General features: G+C 50.1%; 1 protein-coding gene across 6 annotated transcripts in view; it reads right to left on the reverse strand.

The window, feature by feature from the left end:
* Positions 1-1,559: 1,559 nt before the first annotated feature.
* The window catches only part of SOX13 (SRY-box transcription factor 13), a 47,028-nt gene continuing 28,823 nt past the window's right edge, over positions 1,560-19,764 (reverse strand). For 2 of the 6 annotated variants that reach the window (XM_033093048.1, XM_033093046.1), the window contains exons 2-14: positions 15,369-15,567; positions 14,007-14,118; positions 13,834-13,920; positions 10,129-10,301; positions 9,638-9,706; positions 9,148-9,262; positions 6,713-6,798; positions 6,400-6,562; positions 5,875-5,984; positions 5,639-5,735; positions 5,200-5,343; positions 4,104-4,320; positions 1,560-3,416 (exon numbers count right to left, since the gene is read on the reverse strand). In XM_033093048.1, the coding sequence (XP_032948939.1) occupies positions 3,155-3,416; positions 4,104-4,320; positions 5,200-5,343; positions 5,639-5,735; positions 5,875-5,984; positions 6,400-6,562; positions 6,713-6,798; positions 9,148-9,262; positions 9,638-9,706; positions 10,129-10,301; positions 13,834-13,920; positions 14,007-14,118; positions 15,369-15,566 (1,833 nt within the window). In that variant the 5' untranslated portion in view covers position 15,567 and the 3' untranslated portion in view covers positions 1,560-3,154. The remainder of the gene's footprint in view (positions 3,417-4,103; positions 4,321-5,199; positions 5,344-5,638; positions 5,736-5,874; positions 5,985-6,399; positions 6,563-6,712; positions 6,799-9,147; positions 9,263-9,637; positions 9,707-10,128; positions 10,302-13,833; positions 13,921-14,006; positions 14,119-15,368; positions 15,568-19,764) is intronic. The other 4 variants (XM_033093047.1, XM_033093051.1, XM_033093050.1 and 1 more) reach the window with 4 other exon arrangements.

The following is a 19,764-nucleotide window of genomic DNA, read 5'->3' on the forward strand; positions in this document are numbered from 1 at the left end:
ATAGGGGTAGTAGTGGAGACTGTTAAGGTGGGGGTAGATGGACAGCGTAAGTTAAAATGAGCAATTCTCCCATGTGACCACTAGAGGGCAGGTGCCATGCTTCTCTTCTCAAGGGGCCAGGGAAGTTGGGCTCCACTTGGGAGACGTGGGGTGGGGAGGATGAAGGAGGTAAGCCCAAAGCTCTGGGAGGCGGGGCTTGGCTTGGAAAAACCAGCAAAGGTTATCAGCCAGGATTCTCCCTAGATCAAAAGGCGGGACCCTGGAATCAACCACACCTAACTTTTCTCAACACCATCCTCTAATTTAGAGGTCCCTTTGCAGCATTCAAGAGCCAATGTCTTGTGTTGGTAAGTTCACTTCCACTTCTAACACCTTTGTCAAAAAGTTTTTTGTTAAAGCCAAAATATTGACCCTTGATAGGCATCAAGAAGCCAAGTTCTACCTCATGAGCTACAGACTACATGTTGCCCACCTGACAGCTTTGAAGTGGTCTTATCCTTTATGCCTTACCCCAGTTTCCTCTTTTCTGGACTAAACATCACTGGCCCTTTCGACCATGCCTCTGATACGTATCCACTAGGCTCCCTACAGTCCTGTGCAGGATGCCTGCCTCTGGGCCCCTCCAGAGAGACAATGGCCTTTTCTATTGAGGGTCTAGGACTGCCATAATGTACCTGGGACCAGGCCTGTGTGGTGTACATTGACGCATCACCTCCCTTTTAGTGAACACATGCTTCTATTAATCCAACCCAAGTCTAACAAGAATTGCCTTTCAGCTTTGCTGTCCCCATTCCATATTAAAAGGATTTTTTTTTAAACCACAAGAGTTGGTCTTTTCCTCAATCTTTGTTAGCGTGCATCTTGAGAGTTTTAGTCTGTCATCCAGCCCTTTCAGGTCTAATTGACTGTTATTTCTCCCAGTGTGATATGTAGTTCTTTGAAGTCCTCATTCAAAGCATAAGGTCACAGATAGAGCCCTGAAACCCATCATTAGAGACCCTGCTCATTAATCAGTATCCTGGGGGGCTCATTCATGGGCTTGGGGTATCCAGGTTAGTACTATTCTAGGATGAGAGTCCATGGCTTTCATTAGATTCTCGAATGGCTCCTTCTCCCAGAGGGTAAGAACCATGGATAAGGCCTAACCTCCTTGTTTTCCGATGAGGACAGTGAGGCTGGAAGGGGAAACCTGACAACCCTTCTCACACACACACACACACACACACACACACACACACCCACCCATGTGGCTAGTTCTGGGGAAAACCCAAGCTTCCTGACGCCTTACAGTGCTCTTATCTCTGCCTTCTTTCTTAGGACTTGGGTGGACACTTGTGGTGAGGTATGGCTCTCCTTCAGGCAAGGACAGTATCTCAATCATTCAGTGTGTGCACTGGCGTGGGGGGGTGGGTTGCCGTCAGGCCTGGGCCTCCCTTGCCTCAGATATTTCCTCCTGGGCCCCACACCTGAAGCTCCCTCTAACTGCCACCTGGGGGCAGTGGTGCTTGGGCTGGCGACTTGTTGACTTGGCCCAGACTCCCCCTCCCCCACACAAGGACCAGATTCTCAAACGATCTGCCTTTATTATGCCAACAGAAAAAAAAATTCCCCGAGTGTAAACAGGAGAAATGTGCTGGTTAAGTTACTTATCATTATCTTATTATTAACAAAATAAAGCACTATCTATGTTTACAGTCATAAAAAAAGGAACAGCCTGGAGAGAAGTTGGGCTTTGGGGAGGGGGCGGGGGGAGAAGATGGGAGACTCCACATCTGCCCCCGTGAGATTTGGGGTACCCTTCCCACCCTGACCCACCTGGATCTTTGGAGTCAGGAGCAATGGGGTTTAATTTTCTTGGGGAAATAACTTGTGAAAGTGAACAGGGGCGGATGCAAGTTCTCAAGTGGGGGGGGGGCGGGTAGGCAGGAGGATGGCAGAGCTGGTGGGAGGTGGGTAGGAGGGGATGGAGTACCAGTCTTCTCCTCACCAACCCCTTCCAATAATGGAGACCCTTCCCACCCCCTGCTCATGAGGGAGGAATGGAGACCAGCTGTCATGGGAGCCCGCTCTCCAGGGCTTCTGTCACAGGAAAAGGGGCACCATCAATCCTCACCCGACTCCTGGCACTCAGGTTAGGGGACCAGGGTCTGGGGAACCAGGACAGAGCCCCTCGGAGGCTTGAGCACAATCCCATGCTGCTCAGAGCGAAAAATGGCTCTGCGGGAACCGACCAACACAATAAGGTTGAAGGGGCAGGCATGGGAGGCTGGTGGGCCCAGAGGTGGCCCAGGGGCCTTCGAAGACCCAGAGTGACCAGCAGGCAGAGGGGCAGAGTAAGACACTGAAGGGAGAGAGACACAAACAGGACCTTGCAGACAGACAAGGACAGAGAGAAACTCACACAAGGATGCACAGAACCTGAGACACCCAGACTGACAAAGAGGTAGCAATTTGGGGACAAAAGAGCACAGAAAGAGGCCCCCAGAGAAGCAAGAGTGCCATCAATAGACACACCCACAGGAACTCAGCAACAGTGCCTGGCACATAGTGGGCACTCAATAAATATCTTGTGCAATGAATGAACAGATGAAAACACAGGCACACGTGCACGTGTGTACACATGCACATGCAGCACGCACACGCACACACAGCAGCCAGAGGCACAACAGGCTTGGCAAAAGATAAAGACAGGGAGGGACAGCCAGATCTTTTTGCACAAAGTACAAAGTGATTCTGGTGATAGAGGAGCAATCTGGGAGCGGTGTTGGTCCCATGGTGGCTGGTCCAGCCAGGACAAGAATGGAAACAAAGCATGTGGCACCAGGGGGACAGGTCTGGAGCTGCCACACCCCTGGGATGGGCAGACCTGCAGGAGGAGAGGGTCATACAGTGTCCCCTGGCGATGAGCCCCAAGGGCCAAGGAGCTCAGCCAACTCAGCCATCACCACCATGAGGTCCTACCCACCTAGGCCAACAGCTGCTCAGTTGTGCTCACAGATGTGGTGGGGAGGAGGCCTGTATCTACAAGTACACAGCTGTGCCATCTCCTAGGCATGCCCAAGTCCAAGTACCAACAATCCAGGTCGGCTGTCTGTGCCCTTTGGCTCAGGGCCAGGTGTTCCCCAGGTGGAGGGCCAGGCCTACCCAGCTGAGATCAGTCCGTGAGCACCACCAACTCCCCGTCACTCTTCTCCTCGCCCTCCGAGTCCTCGTCCTCGCTGTACCGGTACATCTCACCATCGGCCACCGAGTGCCTGTCCTCTGTGGCCTCGGCCTCCTCTCTCAGGCTGCAGGTGTTGACGATGACAGGCATGTTGGGGTCCAGGCTTCGGGGCACATAGTGTTCCACCAGGGGCTGTGCCATCCGAGGGTATAGGACATCTGAGGAGCTCAGCTGCACCTGCCCAACCTGAGGGCTGCGAGGCAGACAGGTGGGTTACAGAGACACCTTCCCTTCCACCCTCACCCTGCTCCCCGAGGCCTCTTCAGGCCATGCCCTCTAAACCCCACACCCTTTTTGCTCCGAGACACACACACTGCCCTGTGGTCTACTTTCTAATGGCCACAATCATTGTCAGCTACAGCCCCACACAACATGCAATCTCAGGGCCATTGGTGTATTCAAGATATTCCTGGAGGACTGTATGTGAATTCCATTTTTGGAAATTGTGTATTTATATGCCTGGGTAAAGGAGTCCACTAGGGTGCTTGCTTTGGTCAAGTCAGGACTTCTCTACATAATGAGTACTCCTCTACCTCGATTTTCAGTACCCATGAATTTTTACTAAGTTTACCAGAAATGGGATCCACAGGCATATTTCCCCTGGAACACGCCAGCCCCCCACACTCAGGCACAAATTTATATCCTGAGCCACCAGGTACCCACCAGTCATAGTCACCCCTGTAGTCGCACACGCCACACACAGATAATGCTCTCACACACCCTACACACACATATACTCACAAAGACGACACACATGCACAGCACCCCTGCAGTCACACACAAAGGCAAGTCACATGCTAACACGCAGCCACTCGTAAGAGCTGCACACACACATGCACATGTGCTTATGGTCTCTGCTGCCTGGGCAGGGTCTGCTCACGGGGTCATGTAGCTCTGGCGGGCATCCTGGCGTCGGGTCCTCATCAGGGCCTTATACTCGCCCACTCGCAGCCGCTTGCCCTCCACAATGCAGGTGCGCTTGGGCCTCGGCTTATACTTGTAGTCGGGGTACTTCTCCAGGTGCTGCCGGCTTAGTCGTGCCTGCTCCTCGTAGTAGGGCTGCTTCTCCTGGTTGGTCATGGACTTCCAACGGGAGCCTGGCCCAGCCCCCAGGGGCAGGCAGTCAGCTCCAGGCTCTGCCGACCACCCCCTAACCCCCTGTAGGTGCCAATATATTTCGTCACCAGGTATACGTGCAAGTATTTAGCAAGGACCTGGTCCAATGTGGTTGTTCCTTGGATGTTGAGCAAATGAATAAATGAAGTGGGCATGTATATATGGGCATCCAATTACCAGCTTAAGACACAGCACCCACCTATATCCCAATACCCAGCAACCTCTGAGAGGCCTCTGGTCTGCCTGATTTGCATAAACAAAAGAGCAGTTATCCTAGGCCCCCACTAACACAGACAGACTCCCTGCTCAGGACAAAATACCTGGTGTCTATATTCATAAGATACCTGCATAGACATCGGAAAAGCCTCAGTCTTAAAAACAACTGCCCTCTTCTAGCCCCACCTGCCCTGCCCTACATCCCTCCTTGGTCTCCAATCAGGACATGTCCCTTAAGAAACCTTCCTCCTGACAGGCCAAGGACACCAATCTATCCTGTTTCCTGCCAGAGCCAGCTCTAGGGGTCTGGGCAAAGAGTCGCACAGGTTATTTAGGGAGAGATGGGGAGAGGCGCTCACTCTCTCACACACACACACTCTCTCTCTCTCTCTCTCTCTCTCTCAAGTTCTTGAGTGCAGGTGCTAGCATAAGAGCCCTACAATGGTACAAGACCCCAGGACCCAGATGCCCCACATCCCACCTGACTTCCACACCCCATCAGATTCCACTGGAGTTCAACATAATGTAGAGTATCACCGAGCAAATCCCAAGTAGACCCAGCTGGCTCCTGCAACTGGGGTCCTGCTGTACCATGGCTTCTGGAGCCCCTAGAGTTCCCGCACACCTTACCCACAGGCCCTTACCGAGGATCTTGCTGATGCTAGAGTTGTGCATGTCTGGGAAGGCTTGGAGGATCTTCCTCCGCTCGTCCTTGGCCCATACCATGAAGGCATTCATGGGTCTCTTGATGTGGCTGCTGTTCCGGGACTCGGGGAAGTGGCGAGAGCCTGAAGGATGGGTGGAGTCAGCAGGGCAGCTGGTCTGAGGTAAGGAAAAACTTCCAGGGCCATCAGAAAATGTCCCACACTTGACCACTAGGGGGCGCTGGGGGCGGCCACAGTGCCCAGGGATGACTAGCAGCAAGATGTCAGCAGAGGTCCAGCCAGAGAGGGACACATCAGGGGACTCCACAGACAAAGGGAGAGAAGGGATGGAAGACAGACACAACCTGACCCGCCATGACCCTGGTGGGAAGCAGAAGTGGTCCCTTCTGCCCCTCAGCCCAATGCCCAGAGCCCTCACCGTCCACATCGCAGCCCAGCATGGCTTCCTCCAGTGGGTGCACACAGCTCTCGTCCAGCCGCTCCTTGACTGGGGACGTGTCCAGGCTGATGAGGTCCTGCGGTTGACAGGGGCAACCTGTACATCAGCCTCTCTGTGTCAGCCCACTTCTCTCTCCCACCCCTCACTTTGGTGGCCTCAGACTCTGTCCACCATCTGTTCCCTGCTCCCAGGCGCAGAGGAGTGGGGGCCCATACCTTACGGAACGGGGTGTTGGGGGAGCTTTCCAAGGCCGCACTGTGGCCATGCAGCAGCTGTCGAGCATCCTGGATGGCCTTGGTGACAGCGTCTCCTTCACCAAGGAAGCCTATGGGGGTAGGGTGAGAAGAGAAGGGAGGGGAACTGAGGGGTCACCCCAGTTCATGCCTTGCCCCTCCTGTGCTCCCTCTTTCCCCTCCCCATGGCTGTTGCACTGTACATCCCCAAGGGGGCGCCATTTACACTGGCTGTTGTACCAACAGGCTAGAAATGGTAATAGCACCCCCGGAAATTGTGCAACCCAGTGGCCTGAATCCCTGAGGCCAGGGTGCCCAGACAGATGTGATGGAGGAGAGGAGGAAGGGCTCTTCTGAGACACTGAGTGCTGAAATCAAAAGGGGCCAACTAGTGCAAGTCTACCCCACAGAGAGAAAGTGTCATGCCCAAGGTCATATCATGTCCTCCATCTTGACTCCCGTAGAAGAGGGCTGAAGGGAAAGGTACGGGAGAAGTAGAAAACTTACCCAAAGGCAGGCTGGGGGGGCTGGACTGCAGGTCCCGTGTGGGGGCCCCATGGCTGGGAGGGCGGGGTCCACAGTTGGTCATCTTCAGGCTGGGGGAGCTGGAGGTGTTGGGCAGCTCGGGGGCCTTGGGCTTGGCTGTGAGGTTAAGGGGCTGGGAGGGCTCCTAGGGGAGCATCCAGAGGTCAGAGGGTGAGAGACACCAAAGGAGACCCCCACAGAAGGACAGAGGGGACAAGCATACCCAGAACAGGCAAGGCAGCAGCCAGCCATCCCAGCAAGGGAGGGAGCCCCAGGCCAGTGAGGAGGACAGTACCTGCAGGGGGTGGTGCGCGGCCATGGCCCCCGGCCTCTTCACAGCTGGGGCAGGGGGGCTGTGTAGCAGCTGCAGCGGGTACTCCACTATGGAAAAGGCGGCAAGGAGAAAAGTCCTAGATGAGCACAGAACAGCAGACACCCTACTTGACGAGGTCCCAGCAGCACAAAGTGGACAGAGGCTCAGAGCTGGCCCAGCTGGCTTCCAGCCACTGCCCTCCCCAGCCTCAAAGTGCTGCTGAGGACCTCCTACACCCTTGCCCTCACTGCCCTGCACATCCATCAGCACTGTCACCCTGTCCCACCCTTCCCAACCCACTAAGCCTGGAGTTCCAAATCCAAGGTAAAACAAGATCAGGGACACTCTACTCATGCTTTGGATACTTGTCATTTGTACCTACTGTATGCAGGGTACAAGAGCAGCTACCTGTTGTGTGGCCTGTCTCCTGTGTATTATCTCACAATAATCTCACGTTAGTGTATGGTATATATTAGGTACTCAATACGTCATTTCATTTTACAGATAAAGAAACTGAGACCTGGAAAAGTTAAATGGGTTGCCCACATAGTTAATCAATGGGAGCACTGAGATTTGAACCTGGGTCTTCTAGACTTCACAGCTTGTCCTCTCCCCCTCTGTAGGGCACTCTCTCTCTCTTCTCCCTCCGCCTACCTCACTCTCCGCAACCAAGCCCAGAATCAAGGAGTTGACAGCTCAGATGGAGAGATAGCCACTATACAAACCACTAATCACAAGGCCTGTGGTGACATGGGCTGCATGGGTAGCATTTGAGAGAGCTTTGTTCCAGATGGAGGGACTGGAACAGGCTTCCTTGGGGTGGAGGGGGGCGCCCAAGATGTGAACTAATGCTGCAAGGCGGGCGGGGAGAAATGGAGTGGTGGGTTGTGAGAGCAAGACGTGGGGAATGAGACTGGTATATGATGGGCGAGGGCTCAGAGGCCTACGAAGGCTGAACTCAGGAGTTTGGACTCCATGCTGTAGGCATCAGAGTGCCATCTACCACACTACTCACTCAGCTTTAGGGAGGGGTGTTTGGCAGCCCGCAGGCCCCCTGCTTACTAGAATTCTGGAGCAAATACAGCAGGTGGCAGCCTGGCCAGTCCAGGTCTTCCACAGCTTAGTTCCTATCTCCCTTGCCCAGAAAGTATATGGCCCCTCCTCTGCCCAGGCCCCTGCCCTCACCCCTGCGGGTCTGTTCCATGTTCACGTGGAGTTGTAATGGTTTATGCTGTTGCCCTGTCCTTCCCATTCAACCCTTCATCTCCCCACCATCTGGAATCTTCCCTCAAGGTAGAGTCAGTGGGGCTGACCAATGAACTATGCCGTTGGCCACAGGCTTGGTGGTGGACCTGTGAGAAATCACCTGGCTGGATTTCCCCTGCCTTCTCGTGTGCAACAGGGTGGGTGGGCCAGAGGAGTTTACTTAGAAGCTGTCCCCCGTCCTGGGGCCTTTATGAGCAGCATCTCTGCCCTGTCCCCATGACCGTTCATTAAGGAATCAATGATCATGGCCCAATAATTCTCTGCCGCCGTCCCATTGTCACTGCCCTCGTTCAGGCTCTCATCCCCTATTGCTAGAATCATCTCCACAGCCCCCTACCTAGTTCTGCCTTCAGTTGGTACCCCCTCCATTCCCTATGACCCACAACCAGCATGACAGAACATCTTCTACTCAAACATTCAAGCGCACCCCACATTCTATTAAGTAAATCTTAAATTCCGTGCTCAGTCCCAGCTGCCCTCCCCAGCCATGCCCGCACTACCCTGCCATGCACTCCTGCCTTAGGCTCTGCCTGGACCATCTTTCCTGTGCCCTCTACCCTCAGCTCCCAGCTCCAACCTCACAAGTCCACTCACCTAAGACCCAATCAAGCACCATCTCCTCAAGAAACCTTCCCAGAGTTTCTGGTTCTTGGCATACTTCTTTCTCCCTTCCAAGACTGTAATCCCTTGAGCTCAAAGTCCACATTTTATACACCCATGGTCACCCAACAACTATACAGCGTCTGACATGTGGTCGGTGCTTGGTCTGTTTTCACTGAGTTTCACTGACGGGGCAGAAGGTAGGAGTGACATGGTCAGGGCAGGAACAAAAATATGAATTTGGGAGACATATAAATCTCAGTTAATGTTCAAAATAATAATAGTCTGGTACAGTAAATGTACCAGAACTGGGAAGACTAGACCTAGATTGGCCATATCTGCTTACATCTGGAAAGCACTTTATGGTTTTCAAAGTGCTACTTTTCATTTTCTCAGTGACGTTCAGAAACAAGGGGTTATTCTTCCACTGGACATATCCCAAACCAAGGCCCAGAAAGTCTACACTGCAAATTAATGGATGAAAGAGGTTCTGGGCCTCTTTCCCTGACCTCAGGACAGCCTCAGTGGCAGGACAGCCCATCTACACTCACCTGGTTTGCAGGGGATTGGCTGAATGGGCAAAGCCAGCTGAGAGTCGGGGGTGACAGGCAGAGGTTGGTGGCTTGGGGGGAAGGCTGGGATCATGACATAAGGCATGTTGACCTGCTGAGAGCAAAGAAACTCTGTGTGAGTCCCTGGGGGCCCAAACAACTACCCAGCTATGGTCAGGCCTGGACAGAGGGTGGACCCAGGGATGAGAGGAATAGGGCCTGGGGCAGGGACAATCTCCAAAGGATCCATGTGACCCTACACCACCTCCCGGGGCCCCTGTCTACCTGCCCTCAGGTCACAGACGAGGAGGAAGATATTCTGGGCCCCTCCCTTGAAACAGGGGAAGACAGGGGAGGAGGATAGAGCCCCCTCCTCAGGGTGATGCCTGAGTGATTCCGCCTGTTCCTCCCTGTCCCCAACACCACTCCAGGCTGGTATCAACCCCTGAGCCTCCAGCTGTCCCATTATCCAGCCCTCCCCTCTTGTCACCTGGATCTGCTGCTGAAGGAGGTTGATTTTGTGCTGCTGCTGAATTAGCTGTTGCTGCTGCTTAGCAATCTGGCAGAGGGAAGAGTAGGCAAAAGGGGCGTAGGCACAGGCCCCAGGGTCCCATCCCCCAGAGCCTTCCAAGCCCCAACTACACCCTGCTTTCCAGGAGTGCAAACATGGAGGAGAACTGGGTGGGGTGAGAAGCAGAACAGCCAACCCTCAGAATTTATTCTTTTACTGGGAGCTCACCCTTCCCTCTAAGGCCAGGGATGGAGAATGGGCAGGGCCCCTCAGCATTCCCACAAAGGCTTATGACTAGCCAGAGGTGGAAATCCTACAGCCCTCGATGACAGCTCCTCCCCTCCTTCCCCCACCCTCCCCCACTCCCAGGGCTCCACCTGCACTGGCTAGGCCTGCCCACAAGGTGCTCCCAGCTAGGCCTTAACAAACACCTGCCCTGCAAAGAAAGCCAGACACCAAGCGGGGCCTACCTGCTCCTGCTGCTGCCGTGCCAGCTCCATCTGCTGCTGCTGCTTCTCAAAGAGCATGGCAGCCATGTTCTTCTGCTCTGAGTGGGCTGTCAGGAGCTGGTCCCGCAGGGTGGACAGTTGATGGATCATGACCAGAAGCTGAAGCTCCTTCTCTGCCAGGCTCTCCTGCGTCCCTGCTCCATAGTGAAACAACCAGAACTGAGGACTTTCGTTTGTTCATCTGTCTAGCTGTCCATCCATTTGACATTTATTGAGCAATTGCTATGTCCCAGGCACAATTAGGAGCTGAGTGGCAGAGGTGATTGACACTCCAAGCCTTGCCCTAGAGAGGCTCCTCATCTAACAACTAGCTGCCCTAGAAGTGCCACCATCAGCCACTGATTTCAGCCCTGGAAATGCTGATGGTGGGGAATCTAGCCCCACCCACCGCTTGGACATCCTCAAACGCCCAGTGCCACAGGGTCAGGGTGGACAACCATCCCACAGGAGGGGCCCAGCGGGACATGCTCAGGTTTTGGAGCAAGACAAATCAGGGTTCAAATCCCTGTTTCAACGCATCCTGCCTGGGAGCTATTAGACAAGTTACCAACTTTTCTGCACTTGAGTTTTTTCTTCATCTATAAGTGAGCACACTAAGTGTCACTTCACAGAGTTCTGCAGGGTTAAAGGGATAATGAATAAAGCTTTTAGTCCAGGATTTCGCACCTGGTCCTCAAACAACAACTGTTAGTGCTTTCTTGCCCTTCAATTTAGCACATGTCAGATGCTGAAGTGCCAGGTCACAGACTCTGCATCAGAATTACTCAGGGGGCCTTTTAAAAATACAGATGCCCAGGCCCCCATCCTCTGGGGTTCTCATTCAGTGTGTAGGAGTAAAGCCTAAGCATTTGCATAGTTTTAAAGTGCCATCTGTAATGGAGACACCCACTTCACTGAGCAAATCATACCAACCTTGACAGACAGCCTTGCAAACTTCTTGGAATTATCACTGATCTTATCACCCTCAACTATCATTCAAGGTAAAGAAAACTAATGGCAAAACTGGATTCAAGCAGAACTACACAGGACTGAAGGAACTGATGAAAATCGTTACAATTTTTACGACTTTTGTTTGAGATTGCTGATTTTTAAAAAATCTATTGTTTCCCAGATAAAAGGAAACTTGTTTCTCTTAAACTACCTATGACTTAGCCATTTGGTAAATTATACCTTTGTAAGCAGTACTGAAACATTTATATTTTTCTCCCTACCTGATCCCTCCAGAATTTGGAAACTCTTAATAGGTGAGTACTATTATTTTCATGGCATTATGGTTATTTGCATAAGTTCAGTAAGAATCTGTTCTCCTTATAACAGGATACAATTAGAAACTGATTTTATTACCAAGGCTTTGATTGGAACGTCATATTTGAGAAAGATGCATAGACTCAGATATGACCTGACCAGACAGCTGTAAGGAATTACGATTGACTCATGGAAGCCAATAAAAACCCTTGGAAATACCGGCCTGGTGCCTTGCTTACAGGGTCCCCAGCAGCCTTAGCATGTGAATAAAGAGTGTCACTTCTCGGCAGGTGTGGGGATATTTGGGGGCCTCTAGAAGAGAGAAACTCACGCAAATCTATAGGTATTGCAGGCGACACCTGAAGGCAAGTCTTTGCCTTGGCTTTTCTGGACTTGAGAGGCCTTGTTAAATTCACTCTGAAGATTCCTTATGGAAAATTCCAGCAAAGCAGATTTAAAAGAGCCTATCTGGTTAATTACTACCGTGTTTCCCCGAAAATAAGACCTAGCTGAACAGTCAGCTCTAATGTGTCTTTTGGAGCAAAAACTAATGTAAGACTCGGTTTTATTTTACTATAAGACTGGGTCTTATATAGTATAATATAATACAAGACCAGGTCTTATATTAATTTTTGCTCGAAAAGATGCATTAGAGCTGATTGTCCAGCTAGGTCTTATTTTCGGGGAAACACAGTATTCTTGCTGGATTTATAAATAATCAAGTCAAGTTTTTGAAAGCAGACTTATTTTGCACATAAATTAGTCTTAATTTGGCTACCTTTGACAAAAATGGGGGTGATTTTAGACAGAAAAATTGTTTCAATAGAAACTATAATATACCTTTGTGAAAATTAGATTCTAGTGCTGTTCATTGTCTTTTGAATTTTTTAAATCTTTTACCTATTACCTATAAAATGGACTAGATCCTGAGTTTTTCTAGTTTTCTTAAGTATTTGGCTCCAATCCTCTGAACTAACATTTTCATTTTCCTACCCTTTAATATGGAATCATTGAGAACTAAGACGGCCCTTTTCCAAGGCAATGCAAGCTAGACAGCTTGATATAAACTTTAGTGAAATTACCACAACCACTCTTCTTTGGACAGTCTTCGTGCATGTTGCAGAAAGATCACCAGACATTCAAACTGCAGACCAGGGGAATCTATCAGACTGTAGCTGTCTGCCTTCACTCCATCTGAAGATGCTTCGAGCCAGACATCCATAGAAATCTTGACTGGCTGCCTTCAGAACTCAGAAACCAAGATTATAGTCTACTTCAATCATTAACCTGTTTTTCTTTAGTTTCCATAGAGATGCCTCTTATTAAAACCTGATAGCTTGCACCATGGGCTTAACTTTGGGAGCCCACCGGCATCCCCACCTCCTGAAATGAGACACAACGTGAACTTTTCTCAAGACCGCAACTGGTTTAATGATAGGACGGTCTGGGAGACCAACTTCTGAAATGTGAAACTTCCAGAGACGTTTCAGAGGGGACTGTGGGGGTTCAGAAGGAGATACCGAGATGTGCCTCAGTGGTATACAGATTTTTTTGAGCTAAAGGCAATTTTAGCTTCAGGCTCAAGAGAAACTTCTGCCCCTCCCTTTAACTACCTAGAAGTACTTGAATTAGGGGCCTTGGCCATAAGGCGATTATCAGCGATAATCTCTTATTGGCAGCAATAATCTCTTTTTGACCCACCTATATGGCAGGGCAAACTTTTATTTACTAAACATCGGCTCTTCTTTTCATCCCAAAGTGACCCTTTGAAGCCCCCAAGGTGCATCACCTCACCCCTAGCTCAGGATGTCTTATATTCCCAAGCTCCCTTTCTATCTCTGAAGTTTTCGTGCATGTTGGGGCTGACTCTCTCATGTATGTGGCGTTCCCATACATATGTATTAAATTTGGTTATTTTCCTCTTGCTAAAAAAAAAAATGAAAAATAAAATAAAGTGCCCTCTGTGAGTGTGATCGACCACATTGGCAAAATTATCACTCTCATGATTCTACTAAGCAGAACTTTAATTCACTTAGTGAGGTCCTGCTGGCCTAGAATTAATTTTCAAAAGTGAAAGGGAATGTTTGGCTCATTTTATATTATAGTTGTATCTGGGAAGTGGAAATGATATGCCCAAGGTCACAAGGGTCCCTGGTAAGAGCCCAACCAACTCACACCACCCATGGGATTTGATTCCCTCCAGGCCTCTCCTGCATGGGAATGCGCCAGACCTAATGTTTGGTCCCTAGGTGAGGGCATATGCTGAGCCCTGGGGCCAGGCAGGAGCCAGAGTGGCACAGGCCAGATCTGAGGGCACCAAAAATCCCAAAAATTGCCATCTAGGCCCAGAAGGCATAGCCAGGCTGGGAGAAGGGGCAGAGGTTCAGACGTCCCTCCCCTGCCTACCCCCATGGCCTTCACCTTTGACATCTTTGGTTTCCACAGAGCTCCTTCCCAGAAACCTGTCCTTCCAGTCACTGGACAGCAGCTTCTCGATGGCTGGTACGACTAGAAGAGACAAAAGGGATGAGTAACAACCTTCTGAACACACCCCCGCCCCAGGTCCCTATCTCTAACTAGGGTAGACTTCTTACCTTCCTTTAAATTTCGGTTCAAGTCTAGCTTCTCCTGGCTTCCAGAAGCAGCCTCAGAGCCTCCTGGCCTCTTGGGTTCCAGAGACCCATTGCTCTCTGGTGAGCCACAATACTGTAAGACACACTGAATGTCACTGTCGCCTCCAAGAGAAGGGAGGGCAGACTGCAGCAAGGGCTGAGTACCCCAGGTACATAGGAATTGCAGAGTCCACTGGTCCCCCCACATATAGGGTCCTCCCTCCCCACCTTCCCTATCTTTGCTCTGGCTTTGCCTGATACACTGAAAAGAAAAAAAGGTTTAAAGACAAAAGACCTGGCTCAGTCAAGGCTCAGTGACTCACAAGGTGCTTGATCCCACGAATCCCTAAACTTCTCTGAACCTGACTTCCCTCTGCTGCGAATGGAAACACTCATACCTCCCTGTCATAGAATTGTGCTGGGATCAAGGGAGTTAACGCACGTAGATGAGGTTTGCCACTGCAGAGTAGGGGCTGAAAGCCAGCCCTTATTATTACTTCTTGGCATACACTCAGCACTCCAGCAGAGCGTTTACTCCCAGGGCCCCCACCCCACCCGTCCTTTAATACACTATCCCCTTTTTCTTCTCACCTGAGTTTTCTCCATTCTTTAAGGGCCAGCTTGAGACCCTACTCCTCCAGGAAGTCTTCCTCAATTACCATCCAGCCTCCTAAGCCCCTCCCATACACTCCTCCAGGATCCTTCCTCAGAACCCCAAAACTATTTTCTCCTCATTTGGCTTTTAATTATATATTCCTTTTGTAAATCTCTTCATGGAATCATAGAATTTTTTTTTCTCTTAAATTCACTTTTAATTGGGAACTTTAGCTCTTCCTGATTCCATGTTCCCTTTCCCAGTGATCTCTCACAAAGATTTTCAGAATTTTTTAAAGCTGCATGAATCCTTACTGCTCATACAGTTCAGCTGCTTCATTTTAAGGGTGAAGAATTGTATTGTCTTTAACAGAGATTTAATTCTGGCTTCAGAAATGAGGCTGATTTTCTCAACTCATAGGAAAAAGCTGGTAGATTACCTTTAAACTTTGAGCACGTACATCCATCCTATCTCTCCTTTAAGTCCTTAGGGTGTAAAGAGTGGTCACACAGGTGAGCATGAATGTCAGGTGAGTGAGTACAGGAGTAAGTCCACATTCCACTCTGACAGGTAGCCTGAAAACTTGGCAGCCCCTCCCCAACTCACCTAACTCTTGTCCCAGAGATGAATATTTCTGCCTGCCCCTCCACCCAGCTAGTGGGATGGGTGCCTGCCCTAAATGGCCTAATGGAGAGGGCAAACGTGGTGTGGTGGGGACACTAGTGGGATACTGAAAAGTGCTGCGTCACCTGGGCTGGAGCCTGGGGGTCAGCACCGTCCTGGGTGGCTCGGGCTGGGTCTCCAGGCTGGGGTTCAGCTGCAGCGGCCAAGCCCTGAGGGGCCTCGTGGCAGGGCTCCTTCTTCCCCTCTGACTTGACAGTACAGTTCACCATGGTGCCACTGCCATCCAAGGCCAGCTGGGCAGGGCCAGGGCTCCTCATGGACATCCTAAGGGAGAAGGGGCAGAGTGAGCAAGGCTTCTTCCCAGGAGAAGCCTCCATCCCCCAGCCCCCAACAGGCACACACCGAAGACAGAAGCTCCCATCGGGGACCCACCAGTGAAAAATAAAAAAGCTTCTTCTGTCTTTTTTTTTTTAATCAGAAGCTGTAGAGAAGATTGGGCCCAACCTTTGGCATTCCCTGCCTGTTGCAATGTTGGGATAGTGGCTGATGGGTCCATCTAAGGAGGCCAGAGATTGTTAAGTAGTTGTTTCTGAGCCCAATAAAGACAAGGTTATAAATACATGTATGTGTATATTTGTGTGTATACATATTTGTAATTAGTTACCAAAATTTAAAAATCACGAAGTATCATAAAGATCTGGATTTGAACTTCCCTTGAACTTGGTCTGTGGCAACAATTGGCTAGAAATGAGGTACCCCTTATGAACAGGCTCATTTGCCTTACTCCCAACTACTCCCCAAAAGGGAAACCAAGTATCAGCTATGCTATATAATACATTTATTCTTTGTTTTTCTTACAGTAGAGACAAGATAAAAGTGAACTATTTCTTATACCCATATATCTACCAAAAGTGGGAAAATAAATAACAGACTGAGAGATAGATGAATCTATCTACCTAGAGTCTCTCATTGAGATTGGGCCCCTGTAGGCATTTGCAATCCTGGTTTAAGCAGAGACTCCGTATCTACTGCTCTCGTTGCTGCCTCCCCACTTGTGGCACCATGGCCTGGGACATCTAGAGTGGAGGAGCCATCACAGGATCCTGGAAAGTGGTTTTCAGTGGTCATGCCAGGCTCAGGCCCAGAGCAGCAGATCCCCACAGCTCCCCTGCACACCCTCCAAAGTCACTGAGACAAGACCAGTGGGGACAGTCAGCAGGTTCAAGTACACATGGGTCCTGCCTGGGACACTCAACTAGCTGCTGAGTGACCTGGGGCGAGTTACTTAACCTCAGTTAAGTTTCACCTCAGTTTCCTTCCTCATCTGTAAAATGGGCTATGAATTGTTAATTGCACGGTATCTGGCACACTATCCAGCACCGGATGTGGTGTCTGTTAAACCACTGCTAGCTGGGATGCCGCACAAGGACCCACAGAATCAGCAGGGCCTGGAGGCTTGAGAGGTAAAGTCATGGGTCACCCACAAATCAGAGTCCCTATGGGTGGGACCAGGGATATTCTGACAAGCCCTCCAGGTGATTCTGATACATACTAGTTTGAGAAGCACTGCTAAATAAAAATTTTTATAAATTTTTTATAAAAATTTTTACATGGGTGTTAAGTTTTTAGGAGGAGAGAATAAGGTAAAAACCAGATATAGTAAAACATCCTTTAAATTAAATTGCAGGTACACTATAGTATTTGTACACTGCATCAACTCTACAGTTACATGTTTCTTGTAAGTATAATGAATGACACAATCAATGTGCCATGTACAATACGTGAACGGTATTTTACATTAAATAACTAAAAGCATTATAGTTGAATAAATTGTATTCGATTTAATGCCTTCCTACAGGATCAGCCCAGACTCTCCTGCCACTTTCAAAGGACAAGGCGCCCTAGGGGCTGGTGTGGGACCCAGGACAGGGCATTTCAGAGTGAGGGCATAACTGACCCTAAGAATGCCAGCCCAGGAGAAAAGAAGAGATCCTCGCCCAGCTTGCCAGGGCTTAGGGGTCCAGCCTGGGATCCCTCCCACCACCCAGGGACCTGGAGAGTGTCCAGGAAGCCAGTGGCTCAGCCCATCCGGGCACAGGGAGGGGCGCAGACCCAGTCTCGAGCAGGCAGGGCTCAGAGTGGGGGAGGAGGGAGTCGAAGAGGGGTATTATCCTGAAGCTGAGGGCAGCAATTACATAACAAACAAACCCCGGGCTCAAGCTGTGAATTAATCAAACCGCTGAAAATAAAACCTTCCTCTCAGGAACTTCAGACAAAAGAAATGAAAACAACCAGGCTGGCTGGGAAATAAAAGGCAGCAGCGCTGAAAGGGGGACAAAAGGAAACCAGACAATAGGGTGTTGGACAAAGGCAATAAAGCCAAAGGAAGTGTGACAGGCGAACAATGGTAGCCTGTGGGCCCTGATCCCGCCCGGCTCTGCGCCACCTCGGCCCACACCCACTGCTCCACTGGCCTCAGTGCGAGCAGGCGACCGGTTCGCCTCCTCGCTGCAGACTTGGGTCCTAAGGGCTTTTATCCTTCATTCTGTCCCAGCTTCGTGGCCTTCCTGCCCCTACCTCAAAGTCTTTCTTCCCACTGCAGCCCACAGACCCCAGAGGCAGCTCAGCAGCACACATGGTTAGATGGGCAGGTCTAAGGCCTCAAGGCCTCGGTGGAATTGAGCTGTCGTCTCCCCAGCGCCAGATGCTGATGGTCTGGCCATCCCTCAGCTGAAGCTGGAGGATGAGGAGGTAATTTTCTGTCCTAATTAACTCTTGGATAGCACTCCCCATACAGCCACTGGCCACCCCTGGCTATAGAGCACTTGTAACTGGTCGGTCCCAACGGAAATGTGCTTGGTATGTACAGGCTGGGTTTCCAAGGCTTAGTACAAAAAACAGAATGTAAAATAGTTTGTTAATAATTGGTTATTGATTACATGTTGAATTCACAATGTTTTGTAAATGCTGGGTTAAGTAAAACATTGTTAAAATTCATTCACCTGTTCCTTTTTACCCTTCTTAATGTAGCTATTAGAAAATTTAAAGGCACACGTGTGCCTTGCATCTTATTTCTGTTGGGCAATGTTGCACTAGGACATCTCCTTCCTTTGGCTTTCGATGGCCTTTCTACCCACACTTCACCCCCCAGAGTCCTTTCAGTGGGACTGTGGATTATCTTTATACTGGGGAGCCGGTCTTGTGGGGCTCCCAATGGCTCATCCTGGCCTCTGGCCCAGTGCCTGGTAACAAAGAAAATGGCTCCTGGTCACCAGCCAAGCTAGCTGGGAGGTGTCAGTCTGTTCACCAGGGCGTGGTGCCCACTAGATAACCCTGCCAGAGCCTGCTGCCCAGACAAGGCCCCTTTACTTCACAACATGGCACTGGACACGGGCTCTTAGCTGGAACTCTCTGCCTATTTACTTGTTGATGGAGAAGCAATGGTGCAGGCCCAACAGACTCCTTCCTCCTGGAAAGCAGCTCCCTGGCCTCACCCTTTGGGAAGAGGGTCCTTGGGCACCTCTTTTCCTTCCTCTGGCCCTCCGCAAGCACAGACCTGCTAGAGAAGAGCTGTTTCTTCCTGCCTTTTCACAGCCTGAAGCCCACAGAGATGAAAGTCACTGAGGAGTGTGGCTGCTGGGCTCTGGACCCCAACCACACCAGCTCTTTTCTCAGAGTGCAGAGCAAAAGCTGCGTGCAACAAAATGTAAAGTGAAGGTACCCAAGGCGGGGATGGAGAGGGATCAATGGAATGGAGTTTGGAAAACTCACAGGCTTTTGGGTCCACAACCTGGGTTCAAATTCCAGCCCTGCCACCAGCCGACTTGTGTGATCTTGGGCAAGTTAATTAATCCATATTATTGGGTATACCTCATCCATATTATTGGGTATAATAACCCATATCACCTAGGTGTCCATGAAGATTAAATAATACAGGGTAAGCATCCATTAAGTACAGCCCAGGATGCTCTTCAAGTCAGGCAGTTGAGAGAAAAGTCTCTGGGGTCACAGACCTGAGTACCTTTAAACCCAACTCTGTCCAATTAATTGCTGTGCAACTGTGATCAAGTATCCTAACCTCTCTGAACCCGTTTCCTCCTTATTAAAATGGAAATTGAAAAAAAACCAACAGTATGAAGAGATGAGCCTTCCAGTAAAACTACAGAGCCTGTAAGATGTGCCTATTTTACATTCTCATGACACCCTGAACTTGGCAGTCAAAGTACTTACCACAGTTGGTAATGATATCAATACATGCTTATATTATTTCTGTCTCACCTAGAAGCCTGAGAACCCACCCAACCCCACTCAGGACACTGGAAAACAGCTGTTTTTGCTCATCATTGCAGGCCCAGAATCTAGCACAGTGCCTGGAACAGAGCAGATGCTCAAATATTCGTACAAGGATCAGAAAGTATAATATAGCTCAGCAGCATAACAGAAGCAGACCTGATGCATCATAAGTGACAGCTACTATTATCCTCATTATTAGCATGATGCTGTTCTCTGCAGTTTATTTTC

This window comes from Rhinolophus ferrumequinum, chromosome 22 (genome assembly GCF_004115265.2).
Source record: "Rhinolophus ferrumequinum isolate MPI-CBG mRhiFer1 chromosome 22, mRhiFer1_v1.p, whole genome shotgun sequence".
Classification (NCBI taxonomy): domain Eukaryota; kingdom Metazoa; phylum Chordata; class Mammalia; order Chiroptera; family Rhinolophidae; genus Rhinolophus; species Rhinolophus ferrumequinum.